General features: G+C 67.1%; 5 protein-coding genes across 6 annotated transcripts; 4 read left to right on the top strand and 1 right to left on the bottom strand.

Annotated features, from left to right (window-relative positions):
* Positions 1-1,050: 1,050 nt before the first annotated feature.
* On the bottom strand, positions 1,051-3,644 carry G6PC3 (glucose-6-phosphatase catalytic subunit 3). Its single transcript, XM_075722943.1, has 6 exons — positions 3,427-3,644; positions 2,972-3,078; positions 2,279-2,369; positions 1,772-1,890; positions 1,486-1,627; positions 1,051-1,402 (listed from the first exon to the last, which is right to left on the bottom strand). Exons 1-6 carry the CDS (start codon positions 3,642-3,644, stop codon positions 1,051-1,053), a joined length of 1,029 nt encoding a protein of 342 aa, XP_075579058.1.
* Positions 3,645-4,820: 1,176 nt separating this feature from the next.
* LSM12 (LSM12 homolog) lies at positions 4,821-14,749 on the top strand. 2 transcript variants are annotated; one of them, XM_075722870.1, is made up of 5 exons: positions 4,821-4,941; positions 9,420-9,553; positions 13,819-13,928; positions 14,332-14,458; positions 14,657-14,749. In XM_075722870.1, exons 1-5 carry the CDS (start codon positions 4,821-4,823, stop codon positions 14,747-14,749), a joined length of 585 nt encoding a protein of 194 aa, XP_075578985.1. The 2 variants fall into 2 exon arrangements, with proteins under 2 accessions (XP_075578985.1, XP_075578986.1); XM_075722871.1 differs by lacking the exon at positions 9,420-9,553 and having other exon boundaries at positions 4,821-4,901.
* Positions 14,750-15,891: 1,142 nt separating this feature from the next.
* Positions 15,892-17,379, top strand: TMEM101 (transmembrane protein 101). The gene is made up of 4 exons (XM_075722961.1): positions 15,892-16,028; positions 16,483-16,663; positions 16,753-16,899; positions 17,071-17,379. The coding sequence occupies exons 1-4, from the start codon at positions 15,892-15,894 to the stop codon at positions 17,377-17,379; spliced, it is 774 nt and encodes a 257-aa protein (XP_075579076.1).
* Positions 17,380-21,821: 4,442 nt separating this feature from the next.
* LOC142595272 (peptide YY-like) lies at positions 21,822-22,458 on the top strand. The gene is made up of 3 exons (XM_075723005.1): positions 21,822-22,009; positions 22,225-22,296; positions 22,434-22,458. The coding sequence occupies exons 1-3, from the start codon at positions 21,822-21,824 to the stop codon at positions 22,456-22,458; spliced, it is 285 nt and encodes a 94-aa protein (XP_075579120.1).
* A 2,628-nt stretch (positions 22,459-25,086) lies between these two features.
* LOC142595316 (pancreatic polypeptide-like) lies at positions 25,087-26,068 on the top strand. Its single transcript, XM_075723060.1, has 2 exons — positions 25,087-25,265; positions 26,005-26,068. Exons 1-2 carry the CDS (start codon positions 25,087-25,089, stop codon positions 26,066-26,068), a joined length of 243 nt encoding a protein of 80 aa, XP_075579175.1.
* Positions 26,069-26,266: the final 198 nt, after the last annotated feature.

The following is a 26,266-nucleotide window of genomic DNA, read 5'->3' on the forward strand; positions in this document are numbered from 1 at the left end:
GGCCTCGCGCGGGGGCCAGCGGCCTCCGGGGGGGCGAGGGGTGCTGGCCCCCCGGCAGCGAGGCCGTCTTGCTTTGGGCTGCCGTCCCCCCCGTGTCCCCCCCAGCCCTGCCTCGGTTTCTTTTCTGTCCGTCCGACGCCCGCTCGCGCGCTCTCGATATGGTTTTCAGTTGAGTATTTTGTAAGATGTTACCGATGTTCGTCCTTGTATAAATAAAACTCGTTTCTGGCAATACCCGGCGGCGCCCCGCTGCGTTTGGGGGGGCCCGAGGGAGGTACGGGGGGGCTGCCAGGAGCACCGGTGCCTTCGTGTCCCCTTTCCCATCTCTGTTGGGGCAGGACGCGCGTCGCCAGGGCTTCGCTGTTGCCCTCCGTGCCTCAGTTTCCCCACCTGCAGCAGCAGGGCTGCCCCTTTCCCATCGATCCGGCGCGACATCGGGGTGCGGGGCTGGACTGGCTGGGGGGGGGCTCCGTCCCCCTCCGGTACCCCCCGGCCCGGGCTCTGCCTGCCCTGGGGGTCCCCAGCCCTGCCCGTGTCCCCCCCGCGTCTCTTCAAAGGACTCGGGGCCAGCAGGTTGGTGACGGTGCTTTTATTTGGTTGGAAATGGGGTGGCCCCTCTGACCACTGCGGTACGGTGGGGGTCCTGGTGTGGGGGGGTCCTGACCCCCTTCCCCTCCTTGCCCCAGAGAGGGGGGAACCGAACTGGGAGAACTGGGGCAGCTGGAAGGTCAGGGGGGAGCGGGAGGTGGTCCCACTCGTGGGTGACCCCGCGGCTGGGGCTGTCCCTGTGCTGTGTCCCCAGACCCGCTGGGCACGGGGGCACCCCCAGCTCTGCCCCACGCCGGGGGTCCCACTGTGCCGGGCGGGGGGAGCAGCGCTGTTAGCGCAGCGAGGGTCCAACAACTGGCCTGTGGTCCCAAGGGTGACGGCGGGTGCCCTCCTGGCGCGGAGCCGGCGGCTGCGCTCAGGCCAGGAGCCGTGGGCGATGGGCGCAGCCGAGGGCAGAGCCGGGAGGGGGGTGCAGGGCTCGCGGGGTCACGGTGGGGACCCCTACTCGGCGCGGCGGGAGCCCCGCAGGCGGGCAAGGGAGAGGATGAGCCGGGGCAGGAGCGATGCCACCAGCCAGGGCCCGGCGGTGTACTTGAGGAAGCTGGTGCCGTACCACAGGGTCAAGTCTGCCGGCTGCGGCAGCCGGTGCAAGCCCTGCACGGCCCCCAAGGCCAGCACGGCGCCGGCCGCGCGCTGCCGGGGGTCCAGCCGCTCCCCCCGGTGCAGGGGGAAGCCGGCAGCCAGCCCCAGCCCCAGGGCGCTGCCGGCGTCGCGGCAGATGGAGGCGAAGGGCCGGGTGTCGAGGCGGAGCCAGGCGGGGTGCGAGCACCATTTGGTGGCCAGGCGGATGGACCTGCGGTGGGGGGAGAGGGGTGAGCGGGGCGGGGGGAGCTCTGGGGCAGCCCCCCGGGCTCGCCCTCCCCGCCGGGCACTCACCAGTCGATGTCGATGCCGGCGGCGAGCGCCAGCCCACGCAGGACAAAGGAGCTGAGCAGCAGGGCCAGCGCGGCGGCGACGAAGAAGCCCGGAGAGCGGGCGGCCGGGACGTGAGGCTGCAGCCCCTGGCCCAGGGCTGCCCCTGGATGGTGAGGACAGGCAGGCTGGGGTGGTGGGGTGGGGAGGGGGGCTCGAGGGGAGGGGAAGGCGCCCAAAACACCCTGGCCCAGGCGCGGGTGTCGGACTCCGGGTGGAGGGACCAAACGTTCCCCCCCACCCCACTCACCTGCCAGGATGCCGCTGACCACCTGATGGGGGAAGTGGGCCAGGACGAAGACCCGTGAGAGCCCCACGGCCAGCAGCAGCAGGGCGTAGGCACCGAAGGGGCTCAGCTGCACTGCCGGGCTGCAAGGCAAGGAGGGTCAGCGGCGGGGAGGCTGCCGTCGGGTCCCGCTCGCTGCTCCCGCGCGTGTTGTGTCAGGCAGGGCAGGGTTGGCCCCGCTTGGCAGGAGGAATGAGTAAAGCACAGGTGAAGAAGGCAAAACAAAAAGCAGCTCGGTGGGGCAGGGGGGCTTTGCGGGGGTCTCCAGGGCTTCGCAGCCCATTCTAGCAGCAGCCAGAGCTGCCAGGGTAGAGCTGTGTTCCCCAGGAAGCTGGCCTGCTGGGAGGGGAAGGCATCCTTCCCAGCCCCCTGTGCCTGCTGCCCGCTGGGAAGGGTCCCGCATCACACCTCCCTCTTCCAAAAGGTGCTCCGGAGATGTCCAAGCACCGGCTTTCCCGTCCCAGGACTCACTTCCTGGAGTGTCTGGACGCCAGCGCTGTCAGAGCGGTGACAAGCGGCCAGAGGGCTGCCCCCGTGATCATGCAGTGGCCGGAGGGGCTGCCTGCGAAGGAAGCACAGGGCGCTGACGGGGCGGGGCGGGGGGGGAGCACGTCCCAGCGGGGCGAGCGGCTGAGGTCACCCCAGCGAGCTGGGGACATCTGCTGAGCCTCTCGCCACGGCAGCTAGGCAGCCCGGCCCGTGCCCTGGGCTCCCTCCGGGCCACGGCTGGTGCGGGGGGCTCGGCTCAAGGGTGAGGATGGAGCAAGCCAGCGTCTGTGGGCAATGGTCACCTGCCCAAAAAAACCCTGGCAGGGACGCGGGCTCTGTGGGCAGGGGAAGCCAGGCGGGAAGGGCAAGCGAGGTGCCCTGCTCCCTGCTCCCGGCAGACTCTCCCATCGGTTTCCTGGCCCCGCAGCCGCCTGTGCCGTGCGCGCCGTGCCAGCAGCCGTGGCGCCCAGCCCACTCCCCGCCGCTCGCTCGTTTGCTCTGCCGCGAGGCGCTGGCTGACGAACGGCTTTCCCACTCGGCGTATCCTGCCAGCCCAGCGGCACCCTCCAGCCACAGCGTTCCCATCCAGACGGGGCCTCCCGGCTCCCGCAGCCCTTCCCTACGGATCCCGGGGCCTGCCGGAGATGCAAGGAAAAGCCTTTGCCCGTTACTCACCCGGTCCCGTTTCGCAGGAGACGGGGAACTGGCGCAGCACGACCAGCTCCTTGCTGGCAAGCCCCGACTCATGGACCCACCAGAACGGGCGCTCCCCGAATAAGAACCTGGTGGGGAGAGAAACCACAGAGCAGTGAACGGCCAAACGCAGCCCAACGCCTTCGCTGCCCATCCCTGCGGATCCAAGGGCTGAAGCCAGCAGCGGGAGGGCAGGATCCCTGCCAGTTCTTACTGCTCCCGGGCTTTTTTCTGCTGTGAATGCCTGGCAGTTGCGCTACCGCGGCTCGGGTGACCTGCAGAAACTCCGCAGGCTTTCAGCGTGGCGCGGGCAAGGAGCAGCGCTTGTCTCTGCCCGCCGAGCGGAGCCCGCGGTTGTGTTTCTGGTGTTGTGAACGTGCCACTGCTCAGCCGTTGGGGTGTCACCAGGTGTGACGGGGCCCCGTGACTCCCCTCACCATTTAAGGACCACGTTGAGCCACTCTGACACCAGGCCGATCCACAGCACCGACACCCCCACCTTGCGGTCGAGAAAATAGGCGAGAGGGAAACAGATGGTGAAGATGCATTTGGGATCAGCCAGGGAGGTCACTGAGATCCAGAAGTTTTCCAGCCAGGGCGGCCCGGACTGCAGCACCTCTGCGAAGCGGATCCCGGCGGCGTGCAGGGCATCCATCGCACCGGGCTGGAGGGAGAGAGGGAGCGTCAGAGCTCAGGCCTCGGCACAGAGCCCGCCTGGGAGGCAGAGACCTTGGGAAGGGGGCGGGCGGTGGCTCCCCAGGGCAGGCGTCGTGCTGTGGCTCGCTCCTGCACGCAGTGTGACCCTGAGGGACACCCTGGCGTGCGATGCCAGTGCTGGCATGGCTTCAGGGAGCTGTTCGGCACCTGAAGTTTGCCCACAAAGGACTCCCAACCTTTGCATGCCGCCCGTGGCTCGGCAGCTCCCGGTGCTGCAGATAGCCGCGGTAGGGATGGCGGTGTTGGGCAGCATCGCCATGCGCGCAGGGCTGGCTGCTGAGGGCCAGTGCCGGCTGCTGAGGGCCAGCGCTGGGCACGGCCCCGAACGTTGGGTGCTGTGGGCTGAGCCAGCACGGGCACATGCCGGGGGCCTCAGCGTGGGCTTCACCGGAGCAGCCGGGCTGCCCTGAAGACCCCAGCCTCCCTGAGGCTCCCTGGGGCTGGCCTAGAACCTCCTTGGGGTCTCCATGGAGCAGGCCTGGGGGGGGGGGGGGCCGGGGCCCCTCTGGGGCTCCCTGGGGCTGGCTCGGGAGTCTCCACAGAGCTGGCCTGGGGCTGGCCCGGGGGTCTCCACGAAGCCGGCCTGGGCTCCCTGGGGCGGGCCCGGGGGTCTCCACAGAGCAGGCCTGGGGCGGGCCCGGGGCTCCCGGGGGTCTCCACGGAGCAGGCCTGGGGCGGGCCCGGGGGTCTCCAAGGAGCAGGCCTGGGCCTTCCCTAGGCCAGGCCTGGGGCCTCCCTGGAGCCGCCGGGGCTGCTGGGGAGGCCCGGCCCCCCCGGGGGTCCCTGGGGCGGCTCCCGCAGCTCCGCTGGGGCCGGAGGGTGCCCGGGGGGGGTGGGTGTCTGCCACCAGGCCCCCCCCGCCGCCCGCTCCCCCCGGCCCCGCGGCCCGCTCTCACCCGGCCTCCTCCGCCTACAGCCCCCAGCAGCCCCCGCGGCGCCGGCCGCTACGGGGCGGCGAGAGGGACAAGGGGCGCGGCGAGCCTGGAGACCACGCCCCCTCCCCGCCCCCGCGCCAAGGTCACCCCGCCCCTCGTCGCGCGCGGTGACGTCGCGCGGCCCCGCCCCGCCGCGCCTGGCCGAGGGAGCCGCGGCGGCCGCTGCGGGCTGAGAGAAGATGGCGGCGCCGGGCGAGTACTTCAGCGTGGGCAGCCAGGTGTCCTGCCGCACCTGCCAGGAGCAGCGCCTGCAGGGCGAGGTCGTCGCCTTCGACTACCCCAGCAAGATGCTGGCGCTCAGTATCCCTTCGGCGCTGCGGCGCCCGGCCCGCCGCGGCCCGGGCTCGGCCCGCCTGGGCCTCCGCCGCCCGCCCGCCGGGGAGCGGGGGGGGCCCGAGGGGAGGGGGGGGCCTCGGGGGCCGGGGGGGGGCTGGGGGGGTCGGGAGAGGCCGGGGGGGGTGGGGGGACTCGGGGGGGGTGGGCTCTCGGTGGGGAGCCCCGCGGAGAGGCTCTGGGGGAGCGGGGGGCCGATGGGGGGCTTTGGGGGGAGAGGGGGGCCCTGCAGTGGGGTTACTGGGGGAGCGGGGGTCCTGCAGTGGGGTTACTGGGGCAGCGGGGGTCCTGCAGTGGGGTTAATGGGGGAATGGGGGTCCTGCAGTGGGGTTAATGGGGCAGCGGGGGTCCTGCAGTGGGGTTACTGGGGCAGCGGGGGTCCTGCAGTGGGGTTAATGGGGGAGCGGGGGTCCTGCAGTGGGGTTACTGGGGGAATGGGGGTCCTGCAGTGGGGTTACTGGGGGAGCGGGGCCCCTGCAGTGGGGTTAATGGGTGAGCGGGGGTCCTGCAGTGGGGTTACTGGGTGAGCGGGGGTCCTGCAGTGGGGTTACTGGGTGAGCGGGGGTCCTGCAGTGGGGTTACTGGGTGAGCGGGGGTCCTGCAGTGGGGTTACTGGGGGAGCGGGGGTCCTGCAGTGGGGTTACTGGGGGAGCGGGGGTCCTGCAGTGGGGTTACTGGGGGAGCGGGGGGCCTGCAGTGGGGTTACTGGGGGAGCAGGGGTCCTGCAGTGGGTTTAATGGGGGAATGGGGGTCCTGCAGTGGGGTTACTGGGGGAGCGGGGGTCCTGCAGTGGGGTTACTGGGGGAGCGGGGGTCCTGCAGTGGGGTTACTGGGGGAGCGGGGGGTCCTGCAGTGGGGTTACTGGGGGAGCGGGGGTCCTGCAGTGGGGTTACTGGGGGAATGGGGGTCCTGCAGTGGGGTTACTGGGGGAATGGGGGTCCTGCAGTGGGGTTACTGGGGGAGCAGGGGTCCTGCAGTGGGTTTAATGGGGGAATGGGGCCCCTGCAGTGGGGTTATTGGGGGAGCGGGGGGCCCTGCAGTGGGGTTAATGGGGGAATGGGGCCCCTGCAGTGGGGTTAATGGGAGAGCGGGGGGCCCTGCAGTGGGGTTAATGAGGTAATGGGGGCCCTGCAGTGGGGTTAATGGGGGAGTGGGGGGCCCTGCAGTGGGGTTAATGGGGGAGTGGGGGGCCCTGCAGTGGGGTTAATGGGGGAGTGGGGGGCCCTGCAGTGGGGTTAATGGGGGAGCGGGGGGCCCTGCAGTGGGGTTAATGGGGGAGCGGGGGGCCCTGCAGTGGGGTTACTGGGGGAGCGGGGGCCCCTGCAGTGGGGTTACTGGGGGAGCGGGGGCCCCTGCAGTGGGGTTACTGGGGGAGCGGGGGCCCCTGCAGTGGGGTTACTGGGGGAGCGGGGGCCCCTGCAGTGGGGTTACTGGGGGAGCGGGGGCCCCTGCAGTGGGGTTACTGGGGGAGCGGGGGGCCCTGCAGTGGGGTTACTGGGGGAGCGGGGGGCCCTGCAGTGGGGTTAATGGGGGAGTGGGGGGTCATGCAGTGGGGTTACCCTTGATTGGTTTAGAGTGGACTTGGTAGTGTAGGTTAATGGTTGGACTGGATGATCTTAAAGGTCTTTTCCAACCTAAACGATTCTGTGATTCTATGAATGGGGGCCCCTGCAGTGGGGTTAATGGGGGAATGGGGGTCCTGCAGTGGGGTTAATGGGGAATGGGGGCCCTGCAGTGGGGTCATGGGGGGCCCTGCAGTGGGGTTAATGGGGAATGGGGAGCTGTACAGTGGGGTTAATGGGGAGCGGGGGGCCCTGCAGTGGTGTTACTGGGGGAATGGGGGCCCTGCAGTGGGGTTAATGGGGGAGTGGGTGGCCCTGCAGTGGAGTCATGGGGGGAAATGGGGGGCCCTGCAGTGGGGTTAATGGGGAATGGGGGGGCTTGCAGTGGGGTTATTGGGGAAATGGGGAGCTCTACAGTGGGGTTAATGGGGGAGCGGGGGGGCCCTGCAGTGGGGCTGTTGCGGGAATGGGGGGTCCTGCAGTGGGGTCACTGGGGAAGATCCAGGGTTCCTTATAGGGAAGTTTTGGGAGGGAAAGAGGAGCCCTGTAGTGGGGTTGGGGGGGGTGAGTGGGGAGCCTTATAGGGAGCTGCTGGGGGGAGTGAGGAGCCCCGTGTTAGGGTTAATGGGGGGGAGTGGGGTGCCCTATAGAGAGGTTTCAGGGGGAGTGGGGCACCCCACAGGATGGTTTTTGGGGGAGCGAGGAGTCCTTTAGTGGGGTTATTGGGAGTGGGGTGCCCTATAGGAAGGTTTTTGGGGGGAGTGGGAAGCCCTGCAGTGGGTTCATTGGGGAGGAGTGGGGCACCGGATAGGGAGTTTTGGGGGGGTTGAGGATCCCTTTAGTGTGTTATTAGTGGGGGAGCCTTGTAATGGGGTTAATGGGGGGAGTGGGGCACCCTATAGTGAGGCCTGGGGGGGCGTGGGGTGCCCCATAGGAAGGTTTTGGGAGGAGTGAGGAGCCCCACAGTGGGGTTGTTGGGAAGCTGGGGGGCCCTGCAGTGGGGTTACTGGGGGTGGGTGCCATACAGGAGGGTGCTGGGGGGAGCCCTATAGGGGCCTGGGGGTGGGGGTCTCTCGCAGGGCTGGGGGTTTTTAGGGGAGGCCTCGAAGTCATGGTGAGGTGCAGGGGGGCAGGGGCACCCTGCAGGGTTCAGGGAGGATGGGGGGGCCCTGGGGGGGGGTGTTACCTCTTTGGGGGTGCAGAGGGAGGCCTTGGCACGGTGAGGTCCTGTGCGGTGGCCAGGGCCTGGTGGGGTTTAGGGAGGGTGGGAGAGGCCTGGGGGATGGGATCCCCTAGGAAGGGGGTGTGCCAGAAGTGCCCTGCGGTGGGGGAGCGAAGGGGTCGGGGGTCTGGGGCTGCCCGGGGCCTCGTGTGGAGGAGAGGCAGGAAGGCAGTGCTCGGGGGTTTAAAATCTAAATATACATGCATGTGGAAAAAAAGGATGTGCTTTTCTTTTTAACCTGCAAGTAAGGTGAAGGCAAAGGGCGGCTGGAGGACAGCAGAGAGTTCAGGAAGGTGGATGCTCAGCCCAGGGACTGGGCTGGAAGGGTGCTCGAGGCCCCGGGGCTGGGCTCTGGAGGGAAGGGGTGATGGAGGAGCTGTGAGAGGGTTCACGTCTGGAGGCTGGGTCTGCGATAGGAAAAGCCCTGCTGGGTGCCCGGGCATGACTGGGGACCTGTCCCGGGCTGAGCTCCTGTTTGTGCCGGTGCGGTTCAGGTGGGGGAAGCTCCCCAGGCCTGGGTGGAGGCTGCAGAAAAGCCTTAAAGGATGTCCAACAGGTTGGCTTAGCATGTCGTGCTGCCCGTCTGCTCTTGAGAGGGCTGAGACTCCTGTTCTGGCTTTCCCCGAGGTCTGGCTCTTCTTCCCGAAGCTGGGATGCTCCGTCTCATCCCCCGAAGGAAGAGACCGGAGTTCCCTGGGCATCCTTCGTTTTCTGTCCTTTATTGAACGGTGTTTGCTAGGGAGGGCTTCACCTGCACAGCCGGGCCGAGGAGGGACGGGAGGAGAGGAAAAGTGCCCTCCGCGAGCATCTCTTCCGAGGAGGAGACGGCGGCGGCGTGGAAGACGTTCTCCGTGCCGTGCTCTCCACTCCTTCCAGCTTCTGGGGGAGCGGAGGGCTAACAACGCAGCCTCCTGGGGAACAGATTGCACAGGAATTAATGTCAGCTCTGGAAGGGTTGTGTGGGGTTTTTTTTTTTTTTCTGGGGGTGGTGCACTGTTGTCTGATTTACACTTCCTAGTCGTGCTGCGGTACCGACCACAACAAACCTCGCTGCGTTCAAGGTGCCGCCCGGCCGGCGCGCGAGGGCGAGGAGGCCTTTCCCGGGGAGCCGCCGAGTAGCTCCTCGTCCATCTGCGCTAGGGACTGCTCCCGGGGAGGCTCTGGCTTAGCTGCTGCCTGCAGGAGGAAATAGTTACGGTATAAAAGGTGCAAATTTGAGGCGCAGCGGTTGTTCTGGTTCACTTCCCCATGCAGACCAGCGTTTGCTGGCTGGTGCTTGTGGTGAGCAGGGAAGCGGGCGGCACCGCAGCTGGGGCCCTGGCAGCAGCACCTCCACACCTCTCCGGCTAGTCAGGACTAAATCGCTTTTTTGGAGGAGACCACGCAGCATCCCAGGCTGTGTGCGTTGTGGGTACAGCAGCTGTTGGCTGGAAAACCCATGCTATAGTCAGGAAAACTGAATTGGCATCGAATAGGTCCAGGAAGAGATGGTCAACCTGGGGGTCTGACGGATGACCCCCTGCTTGGCTGAGTGGGGACAAGGGTGGTGGAGGAACTCGCTGAAAACCAAATGTTCTGCTTTGCTCCTGGACAGCTCTGTGCTTCAGGTCTGTGAACATCTCCATCTGGATTTGTTTTCCTTAATGTTTTTTCCCCTCCAGAATGCCCCTCTTCCAGTGGAAAGCCTAATCACGCAGATATCCTGCTTGTAAACTTACAGTATGTTTCAGAAGTGGAAATAATTAATGACCGCACAGAAACGCCTCCTCCTTTAGCTTCACTCAATGTTAGCAAGGTAAGAACCTACCCTTGCGGGCTCGGAGGCGTTCGCTCCTGGGAGGGAGGGATTTGCTGGGGGAAGTCCCTGTCGGGGACGAGGTAGCTTTTAAACTTCAAATCACTCTCTTCAATCAGACGTGCTGCAGCTCTGTTAAGGGTTTAGACGATGATATTTTGGGAGCGTTGAGTCTCCATGACCTGCTGCTGGGGTTTCTGTAGCAAGGCCGCAGCCGGCTGATCCCCTCTGCTTTGGGATTGCTCAGCGAGGGAGCTGAGGTCCTGGGTGAGGCAGAGGGAGCTCCCAGCTTCGTTTCATGCGAGAGGCCGTCCTGGTGAGCCTGAACGAGGGGCCGGGCGCTGCGCTCGGCTGGGGAGCTGGTCCTGTGCTGCACTTGGCTCCCCCGGGCGCCTGCGCACCCTTTCGTCTGTGCTTACGCCGGGTTTGCTCCAGTGTTGGCTGGCGTTTCCAGCGTGGTCCTGCCACGTAGATTGAATTGCCTGGGTGACGCTGCATCCTCCTGTTAAAGCACTGGAGGTGCTGAAGGTGTGTACTGGGAGCTCGGCGAACAGCTGCCCTGTGCCGAGCCCTGCGTCCTCTTTGGAGGCTGCTCCGCTGCGTGCTGGCCTCCTGCAGCAGGAGTAAATGTGGATTTCTGTGCTGGCAAGCGGGTGCAAGTTGCTGCCTGAAATGCTGACCGAGAATTTCAGCATCAGGACCTCTGGAGTGCTCTCGGTAACGTTCAGGCTGCAAAGCACCTTTTCGCTCAGGAAGAGTCCAGTGGTCTCGATCCTCTGGCTCCGTGGCAGCCCCAGCGCCTTTGGTAGAGGGACGTGGTGCTTCGCTGGCCGGAGAGAAGGGAGGATGGAGCTTTTCGTAAACATGCAACAGGTTCTTTCCCTGACAGCAAATGACTCGAATGCTCAAATCAAAGCCTTCCGGAGAAGATGGGCATGGCTGAAGCTGCTACTCTGCTTACCCGAGCCCGTGCCGCTCCCCCTGGGTGCCCTCTCTTCCAAGATCCTGGGTTAAGAACACATTAGAGCTCTTCCTGTGCTCCCGTGGATGATGCTAGACGACTTTGTGCTTCAGTGGGTGCCCTCTCTGCCTGCAGCCCCCTCTCCACGCGGATGTTGATCCTCTTCAGAAACAGAACGATTTGGGGTGAAGCTGAACGGCAGGAGAAGCGGACAGGAGCAGTGAAGCATGTGTGCAGCTAGTTGAATTTTGAGGAACTGCTTTTCAAGCATCCTTCTGGAAGGGGATCGCTTCGGATTCCCAATGATGGTGCTGAAAAAAGGGAAGGTGAACCCGAGCCCTCGATGCTAGCGTGAAGTGGCTGGAGGCAGCCGGGCTGCAGGGAAGCCGGGCGTGGGTCTGGCTGTGGGGGTTTTCAGTTGTCGCCTCCTCATCCCACGGGGAAACCTCCTCTCCTGGCAGGCGGGCGCGGACAGGCCCTGCCTGCAGGTCGGCGTCGTGTGGGCGGCACTGGCTGGGCCTCCGTAGCCCCCGTGGGTTCCCTCTGGGTGGATTGGCACGTTGGCGGAGGTCTCGAATGAGACAACTGCCGAAAGGATGCAGCTGTTGGTTGTAATTGCATCGAGGGACATCGCTGGGAGCGCAGCCGGGAGGTGGATGGGCCTGCTGAGGGGAAAACGCCCCACCTGACTTCAAATACGCGCTTCAGTCTTTCCAGCATCAAAATAATTGCTGTGCATTTTGGCGCAGAAGTGGGGGGTGTGAATGAACCGAGTTGTGTCTTTGGTGGATGGCAGTCGGTGTGCAGCCGCCGGCGTGTCCGTGTGCTCGTCTCCCGTGACGGGAGGGTTTTTCCATGTTGCTCTGACCCACGTCTCTCCTGCGAATGCACAGGCAAGCTGGGGTCTGGTGGTGCTGCGGGACTGGAATGTAGACAAGCTGATACTGGCCGTACTGGGAGAAGGAGCTGATGGCACATGGGAATGCTTGTGGTGCTCCGGGGCAAGCCCTTGCTGCTCTGGAAGGTTCCAGAGAGCGAGCAGAGCCCCCCGGAGATGCTCAGCCCTGCTTGGTCCTCGGCAGAGAGAAAACGTTGGGAGCAGAAGACTTGCTGGGCTTGGAAGGCCGCAGGGTCCCGCCGTGGGGGGCCCAGTCTGGCGGGGGTCCGAGCCCCCGTTGGAAGGGGGCCGGGGCGCAGGCTGCCCGCACCTCCTCCCTGCGGGAGGCTGCGTCACGGCGCTCGGCGGCCCTCGCCGGCTCTTCTTGCCGCGCGCCGCGTTTTCCATCATTCATGCGGACGTGAACGGGGGAAGCGGCTCGTTCATTCATGCCGCTGTCGCACAAGGTGCCTACCCGAGCCTTCGGTGGCCTTCGGGTGCTCGCTGGAGCGGGGCGTGAAGCCGTGCGGCAGCAGGGCCGCGCTGGCAACGAGGGGGTGTTTGGAATGCTTGGATCGGGGAGGCTGGAAGTTGGAGGCCCGGCGTGTCCGATTCGTTTCTTGTCCGGGGATAGCGGCGATGAATAGGGAGAGCACATCCTATTGCAGGGGCGAGAGCGAAGGGACCCTGGATCTTGGCCCTCGGTTCATAAACTAAACCAGCGTTGCGAGCCGGCGCCGTGAGGGCTGATGTGCTCCAGCTGGAAGCAGGAGGGTGAGGTCGCGCTTTGCTGGGTGCTGTTAATCCTGGGGTCTAGGAGCGCCCCGTGAAGTAACGTTGGGACGCTGCCCGCGGCGGCCGCACGCGAGGGGCTGCTCTTCGTCCGCACCTCTCTGGGGCTTCCTGGCTCCTCGCGGTGGCCTGTTCTCCCCCGCCTCCTCGCAGGGCTGTCCCGCGGCTTTGGAGAGGGCGATGGAGCCGGTTGGGAGCCGGGCACGGTTGGGAGCCGGGCACGCCGGCCTCGGGGAGCAGCCCCGCTCAGGTGAAGTGTCGGTGCGGCCCCGGGGAAGGCTCGCGGTCGCGTGCGTGACTCGGATGCAGGGACGTTACTGGGGAACGTTGCGCCCAATCTTACAAACCAGTTTGGAATCTGGACTGGTGGTCTTGGAGAGAGCAATTCCTATGCGGAGTGGGGCGAGCAGCTTCAGAGCCAGCTTGTGCCGGGGGCAAGAAAAGATCCCTGCTTCTCCTGTGCCCCCGTTAAGGCTTCCTCGCTCACCAAGAGGCTGAGGAGCACGGGGGGAGCAGCCGAAGGCTGCTGCGGTGAGCCCCGCTCGCCGGGGCACGGGGAGCAGACGCCATGGGCTGTGCCTGCCCGGGGGCTGCCGATTCAGGGGATGGGCCGGCTGCGAGGGGGAACCTTGTCCCTTGTTAGCGTTATTTGCTACAAAAAGTGCCCCCGCTCAGTGGGAGCCCGGGCTTTTCCTGCCCGGAGAGGCCTTCAGAAAGGGTGAAGCCATCCTCGCGCGGCACGGCGAAAGCCGCTCTGGCCTGGGGAGCCCTCGCAGGTGCGAGGCTGCTCCAGGGAGGAGGAGGAGGAAGAGGGCCGGCGTGGGCGGCAGTGCTAATGTGGCTCTTCCACTGCGGCAGCTCCAGCCGGGGAAGTGCGGCTGGTCCAGCGCCGCCTGCCCGTCTCCGGCCCCCAGGCAGCCTCGGCTCCTTCTGCCACCGCTGTGGGATTTAACGCGGGGGATGCCAGCGCTGGGATTTCCCCTCCCTATTCCGGGACCCCGCCGGTGTAATTGCACTTCCCCGCACACGGACGTCGTGAGCTGCCAGGGTGACTCCCAAATAACCGATTCTGCTTTCTTTTTTTGGAACAGAATAACTGCTCCGGGATGAAGTTGCTCATACTCCTGCGTGGTCTGTACGGAGGCATTTACACCCCGCGAGCCCTAATGTAATGGTTATTCTGGGCTCGTCTTTCCCATCTGCAGCTCTGAGTAAACAAGCGGCGGAAGGTGGTTTGGACCTAAAACGCAGCAATTAATTTGGAAAAGGCAGAGGGGAAGGTGATGCTTGTGCGTCCGGCCCCTGGCAGCCGATTTCCTCCCTGTGCCTGAACAGGGGGATGCGAAAAGACAGCGCCCACGTCCCCGATATATTGGGGGGATGCAGGCGGTGGCGACACTGACTCAAAAAGGAATTAAGCCGCGGCCTGAAATCCGTGCGGCACTCGGGGATGTGCGGAGAAGGGTGTGGTGGGAGGGTGGAAATTGCACGCTTGTCGTTACCCTGATTTAATTAGCGATCCGGACGGCGAGCGGCAGAGCTGTGTCTGCCGGGGGGACCCGTGTCCCCTTGGAGCTCCCACGGCTGCTCCGGCGACGCTCAGCCCAGCTCCCTCCCTCTCTGTCTCCCCTCCAGCTTGCCAACAAAGCGCGGACGGAGAAGGAAGAGAAGATGAGCCAGGCGTATGCAATTAGTGCTGGTGTCTCTCTGGAGGGGCAGCAGCTCTTCCAGACTATACATAAGACGTAAGTCCCCTCGTGGGTGCCTCCTGCGCTCGGCCGCGGCGCCGCTGGCCGGCAGTTGCCCGTGTCCCTGCGTAGCTGGCTAGAAGGAGCCCGGGGAGGGTTTGGCGTTGCCTGCTCCCTCGGGCTCGCCACGAAACGCTGCTGATGCGCGCTGGGACGCGCCGGCTGGAGCCACGCGGTCCTCGGGGGCAGGCGATGGCTCCCTGCCCCGTCCGTGCCCGCGGGCTCGCACCCCTCTGTGGGTGGGCACCCAGGAGGTACCGGGTGGCTCCTGCGCCCACGTCACCCCGTCGGCGAGGCGCGGGCTGGGGCAGGCGGCAGCTTTTGGAGGGGCTGGGGATGCGGGAGCACAGCCCGAGCCCCCGGCAGTCACGTTCGCTGATCCTTTTCCCCCTCCCCGCAGCATTAAAGACTGTAAATGGCAGGAGAAGAACATAGTTGTGATGGAAGAAGTCGTTATCGCCCCTCCCTATCAAGTGGAAAACTGTAAAGGCAAAGAGGGAAGCGCGCTGAGTCACGTACGCAAAATAGTGAGTACGGGCAGGGGGTCTGGTGGCGCTGGGGCTGCCGGGGACGCCGGGAGGGTGCCAGGTCCCCGGGGACGCCCGTGGTCCCTCCGTGGGTGGGTTTGCCCGCCCCGGGGGTCCCCTGCCCGCCCCGGGGGTCCCCTGCCCGCCCCGCCACCGCTAAACCCCTCTTCCTGTCCGTCCCGCCCTCCCCGCTGGCAGGTGGAGAAACATTTTCGAGACGTGGAAAGCCAAAAGGTAATGCAGCGTTCACAAGCACAGCAGACACAGAAGGAGACCTCCCTCTCGTCCTGAGGCCCACCGCCCGGCGCCGGGGACTCCCCCACCGCCCCGCCACCGAGCCACCGGAGGCGGGAGGGCGGCGGCGGGGGGTTCAACTTTTATTTCCTTTTTCGAGCTCGTTAATGGGGAGCTCAACCGATTCCAAACCTTAGACTTTAAAACAAACGAGAAAAGAGAATAATTTAAAAGCTCATGCATTACTTGACTAACAGACTTTCTTTTGTCCGCCATGTTTTCTTTCCTACCAGCCAGTCAGACTTTGTTAGTTTTATTTTTTGACCTTTCTTTTCCTTTTTCCTCCCCCTTCCCCTGCTGCCAAGCCCCCTTTACTTTTCTAAAGGGGGTCTGTCACCCCGTCACCCCCTCTCTGCCTGTCCCATAGGAGGATCTGCCCCCTGTCCGTCCCCCTCCCCACGAACCCCTCCAAAAATAAAAGTAACGAGCTGACTGCGGTGGCCGAACCGGGACCCTTGTGACCAGCGCGGTCTCGTTTTAATTTTGTTTGCACAGGGCAAGGCTTGAATTAGTCTTATTTTTCTTATCTTTAAATATATATATGAATATATATTAAAATGTTCTTTAAATATTTTCTGCTTCTAGCAGTTCTCTCGACCAGGATCGTGGCAAAAAAACCCCCCCGTCACCTCCCACCGCCCCGTCCTGCCCCGGGGAGCCCCGGGGGGGCTGGGGGGTGCAGCCCCTCCCTGCCCCCCACCCCCACCCGGGGCCACGCTGGGGCCGGGCTTGGGGTTTTTTCCCCCCCTTTACTTTTTTTTTTTCTTTCTTTCTTTCCTTTTTTTGCCCCTTTTTTCTTTTTTTTTAATTTTTTTTTTTGCCATGATCCTCCCCCCCTCCCCTTTTTTTGTTTTGTTTTTTAAAATAAATGGATCAAAATCAAACAATTCAAGCCCTGCCTTTAGAAGAGTTAAAAATTTAAAAAAAAAATTAAAAAAAAAGGAAAATTTTTTAGTATTGTTTAGCAAAAACAATAAAACCCGAAATTTTTTTAACCATCACCCGTGTCTGGCGCTCTGGGGGCGGGGCCTGTGGGAGGGGCGGGGTCTTCTTAGGGGCGGGGCCTCCTGCAGGGGGCGGGGCTTGTGGCGCTCCGCTTCCGGCGCGGGGCGGGACTTCCGGCGGGGCGGCCTGCGGCGATGGCGGCGGGCCGCGGCTGGCGGCGGCGGGCGCTGCGGCTGCTGACGGCGGGCGGCGGCGTCCTGCTGACCCGCTTCCCCTTCTGGCACTGCTTCAGCGGGCTGCTGCTCTGCGCCGAGCGCGCCGACGGGCGGCGGTGCGGGCCGGGGCGGCCCCGGGCGGGTGTGGGCCTGGGGCGAGCCAGGGGGCCTGGGGCTGGTGGGGCCTGGGCCGGGAGTGGGGCTGGTGGGGCCTGGGGCTGGTGGGGCCGGGGGTGGGGCTGGTGGGGCCTGCAGGTGCTGTGGGGCTGGGGCTGGTGTGGGGCCGGGGGAGCTGCTTAAGCGTGGGGGGGGCCGGGGGAGCCGGTTACGTGTGGGGCGGCTTGGGGGGCTCCTGGGGTAAGGGTGGGGCTGGGGCGGGGTGACGGGGAGCGGGGGGGATGGGGGGAGGGCAGAGGTGCGGGGAGGGGGCTGGGAGGGCTGTGCTGGGGTTAGGGGGTGAGGGAGGGGCTGGGGGTGAGTTGGGGTTCTGGGGGGGGCAGCTCGGGGGGCTGGGGGTGAGCAGGGCCGGGGCAGTTGGGGGTCAGGGGCTGGAGCTGCCGTGCCCCCCAGGAAGCCGGACATCCCCGTCCCCTACCTGTACGTGGACATGGGGGTGGCTGTGCTCTGCGCCAGCTTCATGTCCTTCGGGGTGAAGCGCCGCTGGTTCGCCCTGGGGGCCGCCCTGCAGCTCGCCGTGGCCACCTACGCCGCCCACGTTGGCGGCCACGTCCACTACGGCGACTGGCTGAAGGTGAGACCCCCCCCAACCTGCGACACCCCCCCCGCCCAGCCCACCCCGCCCTCGGGGGGCCCGGGGGGGTGACAGTGGCCCTGGCGCAGGTGCGGATGTACTCCCGGACCATCGCCATCATCGGCGGCTTCCTCATCCTGGCCAGCGGCGCGGGCGAGCTCTACCGCCAGAAGCCGCGCAGCCGCTCGCTGCAGTCCACGGGGCAGGTCTTCCTCGGCATCTACCTCATCTGCCAGGTACGGCGGGGCGCGGGGGGGGTGCACCGTCCCGGGGTGGGGGGCACGGCCCCCTCCTGCCCCCACCCTGCGCAGGCGGGGGGCCGGATCCGCCGGGGGTTCCCCCCAAGGGGGAGAAGCCTCGGGGAGCGCTGCCGGTGGCACCGCGCTCCAGCCCCCCGTCCCCCCCAGGCCTACTCCCTGCAGCACAGCAAGGAGGACCGCCTGGCTTACCTGAACCACCTCCTGGGCGGGGAGCTCGCCCTCCAGCTCCTCTTCATCCTCTACGGTCTCCTGGCCCTCGCCTTCCTCTCCGGCTACTACGTGCGGGCGGCGGCGCAGGTGCTGGCGGTGCTCCTGCCCCTCGCCATCCTCCTCATCGATGGCAACATCGGCTACTGGCACGACTCGCGCCGGGTCGAGTTCTGGAATCAGATGAAGCTCATCGGGCAAAACGTTGGCATTTTCGGAGCCGTCGTCATCCTGGCCACTGACGGCTGAGCGGGGTGGCCACTGGCCGGGACTGGGGCGAGGGGGGGGGGGGGGGGGGGCAGTTTTTTTAAAGAATCACCTCTATTTATTCTTTTTTTTTTTTTAATTTGTAAATATTTGATAATTTTGCTGGAGGACGGGGCGGTCGCTGCCCTGCGTGTGTGGGGGAGCTGGGGGGGCTCCTGCCCGAGGGTTGCTGGCCACTGTGTGGCCAGGCCCCCTCCCCGCCGAGGTGCCCCCCCGGGTGTGTTTTTACTGATGAAACGAGAAATCTTTTACCTCGTCCCTGGGCTGTCTCAGCTGTTGTGTGCCAGCGGGGTCAGGCCCAGCCACTTTGGGGGGCTTGGAGGGGGAGCTGCTTCCAGGGGGGCCACTTTGGGGGGGCTGGGGGGAGCCGGCGCGCAGCGGGGTGTGGGCGACGCTGGGTGTTCCGCTCCCTTCGGCAGGGAAACTGAGGCAGGGGGGAGAGCAGGGGCCCAGGCTGGGATTTGCTGCCATCCCCGTCCCGTCCCCGGGGTCCTGCCCTGCCTGTGCGCTGCCTGCACCCTGCCGCAACCCGGGCCGGGGGCTCGGCTCCTGGTTTATGGTGGGGGGGCGGCCTGGCACAGGGGGGGACATCGCGGTGGGACGTGGCGAGGGGCTGCCAGACCCCGGCTGTCCCCACGGCCATATCCTTGCTGTCCCCATCCTGCCGCAGGCGTGCCGTGTCCCCTGGCTGGGCAGGCAGGTGTTGTGTGTCCCCCCCGAGCCGGGCAGGGGGGTGTTGTGTGTCCCCCAATCCGGGCAGGCGGGTGTTGTGTGTCCCCCCGGCCAGGCAGGCGGGTTTTGTGTGTCCCCCCCAGCCGGGCAGGCGTGCCGTGTCCCCCCTGGCTGGCGGTGGAAAAGCAAACAGGGGCTGATAAGGGCCTTCCTCCCGGGGGGGGCACGCGTGGCCCCTAATGTGCCTCCGGCGGAACCGGGGGCCATAAAGCGCGGGGAAGCGGCAGGGCCCTGTTTGCTCTCCCTGCGCCTTTTCCGCCCCACGCCCCCGGCTGGGGGGGGCCGCGGGGGCTCCTCGCCCTCCCGGGACCCCCCCGGGGCTGCCTGGGCTCCAGCGGGCGCCTTCAGCCCCGGGCCCTCCTCCTCCTCTTCCCTGCCCGTGGTGGAGGCGGGGGGCACACAAGGGGCACCCCCCGGGCCCCCCTTTTGCCTTGGCCCAGGGGGGGCTGCAGCCGGGCCCCCAGCTCCGTGCCGGGGGGGCTCCCCCACGGGCAGAGCCATCCTGTGACCTTTGGAAAATTGCTGTTTGCTGTCACTCGGGGGAAATGGTGCAGAAAACCCTCGCCTCCCTTCTCCCCCCTCACGACAGCGGGGGCTGCTCCGTGCCGGGGGGGCTGGGGGCCGCCCCATCCCCATCCTCGCCCCCGGCCTGGGGACGTCGGTGCCGAGCGGCGACACTGCTGCTGTTTGCTGGGCTTCGGTCCCCGGCCGCCGCGGCGGAGCCGTGGGTCGGTGTCCACGAACCCCACGATGGGGCAGACCCCCCCGGGGCACTCCAGGCAGGGGGCTCGGCCCCCACCGCGGCGCTGGATTCAGCCTCGGTGTCCCCAGGGGCACGTGGCAGGGCGCTGCGGGGGGCGTCCGCGGCCCCCATGCACCTAGTGAGCCCTTCGACCAGGCCTTCGCCTGCAGGGACGTGAAAAGTGCTGGGCTGGGGGGGCCGCACCCACCCCCCGGCCCCGCGGGGGGCTCGGCCCCCTCCCAGGCTGGCGTGGAGCCAGGCACCGCGTGGCCGGGGCACCAGGGACCCCCCCCGGCTGCATCCCCGCGCACCGGTGTGGCACCGCGGCCACGCCATGGGGACGTGTTCCCCTGGGGCTCGGGGATGGCCGCGGGGCTGGGACCCCCGCGCTGGCGCTGCCGTGAGCCGGGGTGACGGCCAGGTCGGGAGTGGGGAGCGCGTCCCCTCCGGCCGGGCCGGTGGCCGGTGGCACCCTGCGGGGTCCGAGCCGTGTCTCCTCTGGCCGGGCCGGTGGCCGGTGGCACCCCGCAGGGTCCCAGCTGTGTCCCCTCCATCCCCTGGCTGCGGCTGCGGCTGCCTCCAGGTGGGAGCATCCCGGGGCTTTTGGGGACCCCCTTCTGCCACCTCTCCCAGCACCTACCCGGTGGCTTTGGTGGCCCCTTCCCGGTGGGGACCCGGAGCCCCCGCTCACAGCACGTCCCCACCGGCGCCTCTGTGCCTCAGTTTCCCCCCAGAGCGCCGGGCCGGGCGATTGCTCCTTAATGCCAAATCCATAACGAATTAGTGTCCCCCCCAGCGCAGGGCTCACGGCGGTGGAGCGGAAAGGGCAGCTCATCCGTCCTGGAGGGCTGCGACAGCGGGCGGGGGCGGCGGCGGGGGCTGCGGTGGCGGTGGCGGGGGCTGTGGTGGCGGGGGCTGTGGCGGTGGCTCCGTGCCCTGCCCTGGCGTCTGGGAAAACTGAGGCAGCTGCGGGCCGTGTCCCTGCTGTGTCCCGTGTGCTGCGCCTGTGCCATGGCTGTGCCATGTTTGTGTCCCTGTGTGCCGCTGCCATGTCCCGAGGCTGTCTTGGGGCCTCGCGTGTGTGCCATGGCTGCCTGTCACATCCATGTCTGTGTGCCATGTCCGTGTGCTGTGGCTGCGTGTCACATCTGTGTCCATGTGCCGTTGCCATGTGCCATGGCTGTGTCTGTGTCCCGTGGCTGCATGCTGCGTCCCTGTGCCATGCCCGTGTGCCATGCCTGTGTGCCATGGCTGCATGTCACATCTGTGTCCGTGTGCTATGTCTGTGTGCTGTGGCTGCATGTCACATCCATGTCCATGTGCCACAGCTGTGTGTTGTGTCTGTGTCCTGTGGCTGCATGCCATGTCCCTGTGCCGTGCCCGTGTGCCATGCCTGTGTGCCATGGCTGCATGTCACATCCGTGTCCGTGTGCCGTGCCTGTGTGCCATGGCTGCATGTCACATCCGTGTCCGTGTGCCGTGCCTGTGTGCCATGGCTGCATGTCACATCCGTGTCCGTGTGCCGTGCCTGTGTGCCATGGCTGCATGTCACATCCGTGTCCGTGTGCCGTGCCTGTGTGCCATGGCTGCATGTCACATCCGTGTCAGTGTGCCGTGCCTGTGTGCCATGGCTGCATGTCACATCCGTGTCCGTGTGCCGTGCCTGTGTGCCATGGCTGCATGTCACATCCGTGTCAGTGTGCCGTGCCTGTGTGCCATGGCTGCATGTCACATCCGTGTCCGTGTGCCGTGCCTGTGTGCCATGGCTGCATGTCACATCCGTGTCAGTGTGCCGTGCCTGTGTGCCATGGCTGCATGTCACATCCGTGTCAGTGTGCCGTGCCTGTGTGCCATGGCTGCATGTCACATCCATGTCCGTGTGCTGTGCACGTGTGGCATCGCCGTGTACCACATACCGTGTCCGTGTCCCATGTCCGTGGGCCGTGTCCAGCGTCCCGCCCGTGCCCCGTGCAGCCCCCCTGCTCCCTCGCCGGGGGCCTCTGCCAGGGGACGGTGCCAAGGTGCTGGCACGTGTCCCCCCGGGGCGGGTGGCGGGGGGGCTGCCGGGGTCCTGCCGTGCCCGTGGGTCGGTCACGCGTGAGGGAGGAGCCAGCAGCCCCCCCGGAGGCTATAAAATCCCGGGCGGGTGGAGGAGCTGCTGTGTCCCCGGCACTGTCACCCCGCTGCCAGGCCCTGCCTGTCACCTCCTGCCTCCACCGTGAGTGCAGGGACAGCGCGGGGACGGGACTGGGGCCCTGGGGGGTCCCGTGGGGGTCCCGTGGGGGGAAGGCATCCCCTGGGGAGGGAGGTGATCCCTTGGGGACATGGGGGGTCCCTTGGGGACAGGGGTCTCTGGGGGTCCTTTGGGGTGGGGGATCTCCCTTGGGGGGTCCCTGGGGGGGGGGATGTCCCCTTTGGGAGATGGGGGGGGGGGGGTCTCTGGGGTCCCCGGGAGGGATGTGTCCCCTTGGGGACTTGCGGGGGGTGTCCCTGGAGATGGCCCTTTGGGGAGAGGGGAGGAGGCTCCTGGGGGTCCCGGGGAGGGAGGTGGCTCCTTGCGGATGTTGGGGGGGGTCTCTGGGTCCCTGGGAAGGAGATGGCCCCTTGGGGACATTGTGGGGGGGTCTCTGGAGATCCCTGGGGGGAGACGTCCCTTTGGGGAGGCGGGGTGGTCTCTGGAAGGGAGGTGCCCTGTGGGGATATGGGGGTTCCCTGGGGGGACCTTGGGGGGAGATGGGGTCCCGGGCAGGGGAGGGCCACATCCCCCTGGGGAGCGGGGGGGCCCCGGGGGCGCGGCGGGGTCTGGGGGGCGAGACGTCTCTGCGGGCCCGGGGGGGGACGGGGGCTTTGGGGGGTGCAGAGCTGCTTTGGGACGAGATGGGGGTACCTGGGGGTGGCGGGGGGGATGCACAGGCAGCTGAGGCCGCCCCGCGGCCCCGTCCCCGCGCAGATGGCGACGTCCCCGAGGCTGCGGCGCGCGCTGGCGGCCGTGGCCCTCTGCGCCCTGCTGTGCCTGGGCACGCTGGCGGCCGCCTACCCCCCCAAACCCGAGAGCCCCGGGGACGACGCCTCCCCCGAGGAGATGGCCAAGTACTTCTCGGCCCTTCGCCACTACATCAACCTGGTGACGCGGCAGAGGTGAGCGCGGCGGGCGCGCGGCGGCCCTCGTGCGAGGCCCTCGGCGTGCTCTTGCCTGCGCCTTTGCATGCCTGGGGGGCTCTGTTGCACGCACCTGCCGGTTCCCGTTTGCACGCTTGTGCACGCCCCTGCGCACGCCCCTGCGGTCCCGTTTGCACGCCCACACCCATGGGTGCCGTTTGCACGCCCGCACCCACGTGCTCCGTGTCCCGCAGGTACGGCAAACGCGCCAGCCCCGAGGCCGTGGTGTCGGAGCTGCTGCTCGGGGCCAGCAGCGACAGGTCGTGGTGAGTGTCCTCGTCCCTGTCGCCATCGCCCTGCGGACGGGGCAAGGGCTGCTCCCTCTCCTGCACCCTGGGGTGGGGGTCCCAGGGGGTGCTGGGGGTCCCGTCCCCCCTTTTCTCATGCCAGCTCTTCCCTGCAGGTACGACGGTGACTCTGCGTGGTGACCGGCTCCCCCAGCCCCCCAATCCCCCGCATCCCCCCCGTCTCCCTGTGTCTCCCCGAGGGACCCGGGGCTCTGCCGCAGGGTGGGCCCCAGCACCCGGGGCCAGCGCAGGCCCCCCCCCGCCGGGAGGGCCGGGGACCCCCAGAGCCCGGCCTGGGGGTGTCCCGCCGGGGGGGGCCCTGACCCCATCCCCTCCCCACCGCTGTCGGGGGTCCCGCACGGTCCCTGCACGCCCCCGCCAGTGGCAATAAAGAGCACGATCGTGGGCACCCATCTGGGCTGTGTGTGCCAGGGATGGGGGGACGGAGGGAGGGGTGTGGGGGAGACAGAGGGGTGCAGGGGGGATGGAGGGGTGTGGGGGGCACGGAGGGAGGGGTGCAGGGGGGGATGGAGGGGTGCAGGGGGCACGGAGGGAGGGGTGCAGGGGGGATGGAGGGGAGGATGCAGAGGGGAGAGGCTGGGGAAGGGAGCAAGGGGCAGAGGACCTGCTGGGGTGCAAGGGTGGAGGGATGGGGGGGGTCGGTGGAAGGGGGTGGGGAGGGAGGGATGGGAGTGGGGTGCACTGGGGGGCTGGGGCACACTGGGGTTGGATACTGGGGTGCACTGGGTGCAGGGGTGCGCTGGGGGTGGTGGGGGGTGCTGGCAGTGGGTGCTGGGGTGCACTGGGTGTGGGGGGATACGCTGTCGGGTGTTGGGGTGCACAGGGTGGGGGGCTGCAATGATGCTGGGAGTCACGGGGTGCAGGGGTACATTAGCGGTGGGTGCTGGGGTGCACCGGGTATGGGGGGTGGCGGGATGTGCGGGTCACTGGGGTACACTGGGTGCTGGGGTGCACCGGGTGGGGGGGTGCGGGGAGCACTGTTGGTGAGTTCTGGGGTGCACTGGGTGCCGTGGCTATCGGGGTGCACTGGCAGCGGGTGCTGGGGTGCACTGGGTGCGGGGTGCGCTGGCAGCGGGTGCCGACATCGCCGCGGGGTCCCTGCAGGGACTGCGGCCGTCGGGGGCTGTGTCAGGGCTGGGGCCCCCACCCCTGTGACCCCCACCCCTGTGACCCCCAGCCCGGGCCGTGGTGGGAGCAGGGGGACAGCCATGTCCTCGGGCACGGCCACCGCGGGGCTGGCTGCTGCCCCCCACTGCAGCCACTGCTCCTGTCCCCCCGTCCCTCTGTCCTGCCATCCCACCCCTCGCCTCGATGGCAGACCCTTCACCTGCCCCACACCCCCACCTCCCGTCCATCTGTCTGCTCGTCCAGTGTCGCTCTGTCCCCCTCCCCATCCCTCGTTCCGTCCCTCGCTGTCCCTCTGTCCTGCTGCCCACTCCTCCCGCCAGCCTCCAGCCTCCACCCTTGCACCCCACCGGCTTCCCCCAGCTGTCCCTCTGTCCCCATGGCTGTCCCTCTGTCCCCATGGCCGTCCCTCCATCCCCACAGCCGTCCCTCCATCCCCTCTGTCCCCACGGCTGTCCCGCTGTCCCCACAGCCGTCCCGCTGTCCCCACGGCCGTCCCTCTGTCCCGACAGCCGTCCCTCCGTCCCCATGGCTGTCCCTCTGTCCCCATGGCTGTCCCTCCGTCCCCACAGCCATCCCTCTGTCCCCACAGCCATCCCTCCGTCCCTCGGTCCATCTGTGGGGACCAGATGTGCTGGGGACAGACACTGGTCACCTGGGTCCGTGTCCTGGGCCCCGCCGGGAGCCCCCCCAGCCCGGGGTCAAACATTAACCAGGGCTGTGCGAGGGGCCAGGTGTCCCTGCCACCCCCCGATGGCCCCTGTCCCCCCCGGCCACATGGCCACCGGTGCTGCGTGGCAGGGTGACATCAGCGGGGGGGACAGGGGGGATATAAGGGCCAGCACCGCGGTGGCAGCGGTGTCACCGAGGAACCGGGGAGTTGGCAGCAGCGTCCCCCCATCTCGCTGTGACCCCTCGTCTCGCCGTGTCCCTGTGCCGCCGCTCGTGGAAGCAGGTGAGTGGGGCCGGGGCCTTGCCCCTGCGGGGGGACGGGGCTGGGGGGGGTGGCAGCACCCGTGCTGGAGGACGAGGGTCTGAGGGGTGTGCAAGGGTGTGCAGAGGGCTGGCGAGCGTGGTGCGTGGCAAATGGGGTGTGCACATGTGCATGTGGCTGTGAATGGGGTGTGCACGCATGTGTGCAAGGCTGAGTGTGTGCATCTGCGTGTGGAGGTGTGAAACGGGGCGTGCATGCACGTGTGGGTGTGCTTGGGGGTGAACTGGGTGCGTGTGTGCGCTGGGAGCGGGGAGAGCGTGCGTGTGTGCGTGCAGGTGCGCAGACAGATGCGCATACACCGATGTGATGGCTGTAGGAGTGGAGGTTTTGTGCACACGCGTGTGCACACTTGGAGCAGAGATGGGTGCGTGTGAGCGTGCAAGGTGTGTGTGCATGGCTGTGTGTGTGTGCGCACGGCCTCAGGAGCAGAGGTTTGCTGCGCATGTCTGGGTGCGTGCAGAGCGGTGCATACTGTAAGGGGGGGGTGTGTGTGCTCATGCAGGGTGGTGTGCACGTGCGTGTGTGTTTGCCTGTGCGTGTGCGTGCAGCCGGGTGGCATGCGTGCATGCATGCGTGCGTGCAGCGCGGTGCCCTCAGCAGAGCCTGAGGCCGCGGTGTGCAGCGCAGCCATGGCTCCCCGCTGGCCCTCCCTGCTGCTCCTCGCCTGCGCCCTGGCGCTGCTGGCCGGGCGCCCCAGCACCGCCGGCCCCGCGCAGCCCACCTACCCCGGCGACGACGCGCCTGTCGAGGACCTCGTCCGCTTCTACAACGACCTCCAGCAGTACCTCAACGTGGTCACGCGGCACCGGTGAGCGGTGGGGCGGTGGCGGGGGCACGGCGGTGGGACCCCTGCGACGTGCTGCCTGATTGCGACGTGCTGCCTGATTGCGACACGCTCCCCATTGCGATGCGCTCCCCGTTGCGACGCGCTCCCCATTGCGACGCGCTCCCCGTTGCAATGCGCTCCCCATTGCGACGCGCTCCCTGTTGCGACATGCTCCCCATTGCCTTGTACTCCCTGTAGCAACACACAGCCCCATGCAGTGTGTTCCCTGTTGCAGTGTACTCCCCGTTGCAACATATTCCCCATAGCAATGCACTGCCCCATTGCAACGTGCTCCCTGTTGCAATCCGTTTGCCTGCTGCAACCAGGTCTTTCTTGCAATGCACTCCCCGTTGCAGCGTGATCCCTCGTTGCAACACATTGCCTGTTGCAACATGCTCTCCTGCTGCGACCAGCCCCGTCCTGCAACAAGCTCCCCTGTTGCACCACGCTGCCTCGTTGCAACCTGCTCAACTGCTGCAACCGGCTCCCTGCTGCAATGCAATTCTCGCTGCGGCGCGCTCCCTGCTGCAACCTGCTGCCATGGCCATGCGCTCCCGATTGCAGCGTGTTCCCCGTTGCAACGCGCTGCTCCCTTGCAACCTGCTCCCTCACTGCACCCTTTGCTCGCTGCAGCCAGCTCCCCCGTTGCAACACGCTCCCTGTCGCTGCATGCTCCCCGTCGCATGGCGCTGCCCCCCAGTAATGTGCTTCCCCCCCGCAGGTATGGCAAGCGGTCGGGCGGCCGGGCGCTGTGTGAGGAGCCCCTCGGCGCCGCGGGGTGCTGAGCCCCCAGGTGAGGGGGTGGCAGCAGGGGTCTGCGCAGCAACCGGGCTGGGGGGTGGGGGAATCCCCAGCACCAGCCGTGCCTCGGTTTCCCCAACAGGCATCGTCCTGGGTGGAGGTGGGGGAGTCCCGGGGTGGGGGACACGGGGCTGGGGGGCTCGGGGGGGGACTGCGGGGTGCCGGGGTTCTGAGCCCCTCTT

This window comes from Pelecanus crispus, chromosome 18 (genome assembly GCF_030463565.1).
Source record: "Pelecanus crispus isolate bPelCri1 chromosome 18, bPelCri1.pri, whole genome shotgun sequence".
In the NCBI taxonomy this organism is placed as follows: Eukaryota; Metazoa; Chordata; class Aves; order Pelecaniformes; family Pelecanidae; genus Pelecanus; species Pelecanus crispus.

Excerpts from the sequence above, each read along its gene's own strand:
- LOC142595272 (XM_075723005.1), top strand. The coding sequence starts at position 21,822 with ATGGCGACGTCCCCGAGGCTGCGGCGCGCGCTGGCGGCCGTGGCCCTC. Across the intron at positions 22,010-22,224 it reads AACCTGGTGACGCGGCAGAG|GTACGGCAAACGCGCCAGCC; the intron begins GTGAGCGCGGCG and ends CGTGTCCCGCAG. Across the intron at positions 22,297-22,433 it reads GCCAGCAGCGACAGGTCGTG|GTACGACGGTGACTCTGCGT; the intron begins GTGAGTGTCCTC and ends TCTTCCCTGCAG.
- LSM12 (XM_075722870.1), top strand. The coding sequence starts at position 4,821 with ATGGCGGCGCCGGGCGAGTACTTCAGCGTGGGCAGCCAGGTGTCCTGC. Across the intron at positions 4,942-9,419 it reads CAGCAAGATGCTGGCGCTCA|AATGCCCCTCTTCCAGTGGA; the intron begins GTATCCCTTCGG and ends TTTCCCCTCCAG. Across the intron at positions 13,929-14,331 it reads TTCCAGACTATACATAAGAC|CATTAAAGACTGTAAATGGC; the intron begins GTAAGTCCCCTC and ends CCCTCCCCGCAG.
- G6PC3 (XM_075722943.1), bottom strand. The coding sequence starts at position 3,644 with ATGGATGCCCTGCACGCCGCCGGGATCCGCTTCGCAGAGGTGCTGCAG. Across the intron at positions 3,079-3,426 it reads CTCAACGTGGTCCTTAAATG|GTTCTTATTCGGGGAGCGCC; the intron begins GTGAGGGGAGTC and ends TCTCCCCACCAG. Across the intron at positions 1,891-2,278 it reads GCGTCCAGACACTCCAGGAA|CCCGGCAGTGCAGCTGAGCC; the intron begins GTGAGTCCTGGG and ends CTTGCCTTGCAG.
- TMEM101 (XM_075722961.1), top strand. The coding sequence starts at position 15,892 with ATGGCGGCGGGCCGCGGCTGGCGGCGGCGGGCGCTGCGGCTGCTGACG. Across the intron at positions 16,664-16,752 it reads ACTACGGCGACTGGCTGAAG|GTGCGGATGTACTCCCGGAC; the intron begins GTGAGACCCCCC and ends GCCCTGGCGCAG. Across the intron at positions 16,900-17,070 it reads GCATCTACCTCATCTGCCAG|GCCTACTCCCTGCAGCACAG; the intron begins GTACGGCGGGGC and ends CGTCCCCCCCAG.
- LOC142595316 (XM_075723060.1), top strand. The coding sequence starts at position 25,087 with ATGGCTCCCCGCTGGCCCTCCCTGCTGCTCCTCGCCTGCGCCCTGGCG. Across the intron at positions 25,266-26,004 it reads AACGTGGTCACGCGGCACCG|GTATGGCAAGCGGTCGGGCG; the intron begins GTGAGCGGTGGG and ends TCCCCCCCGCAG.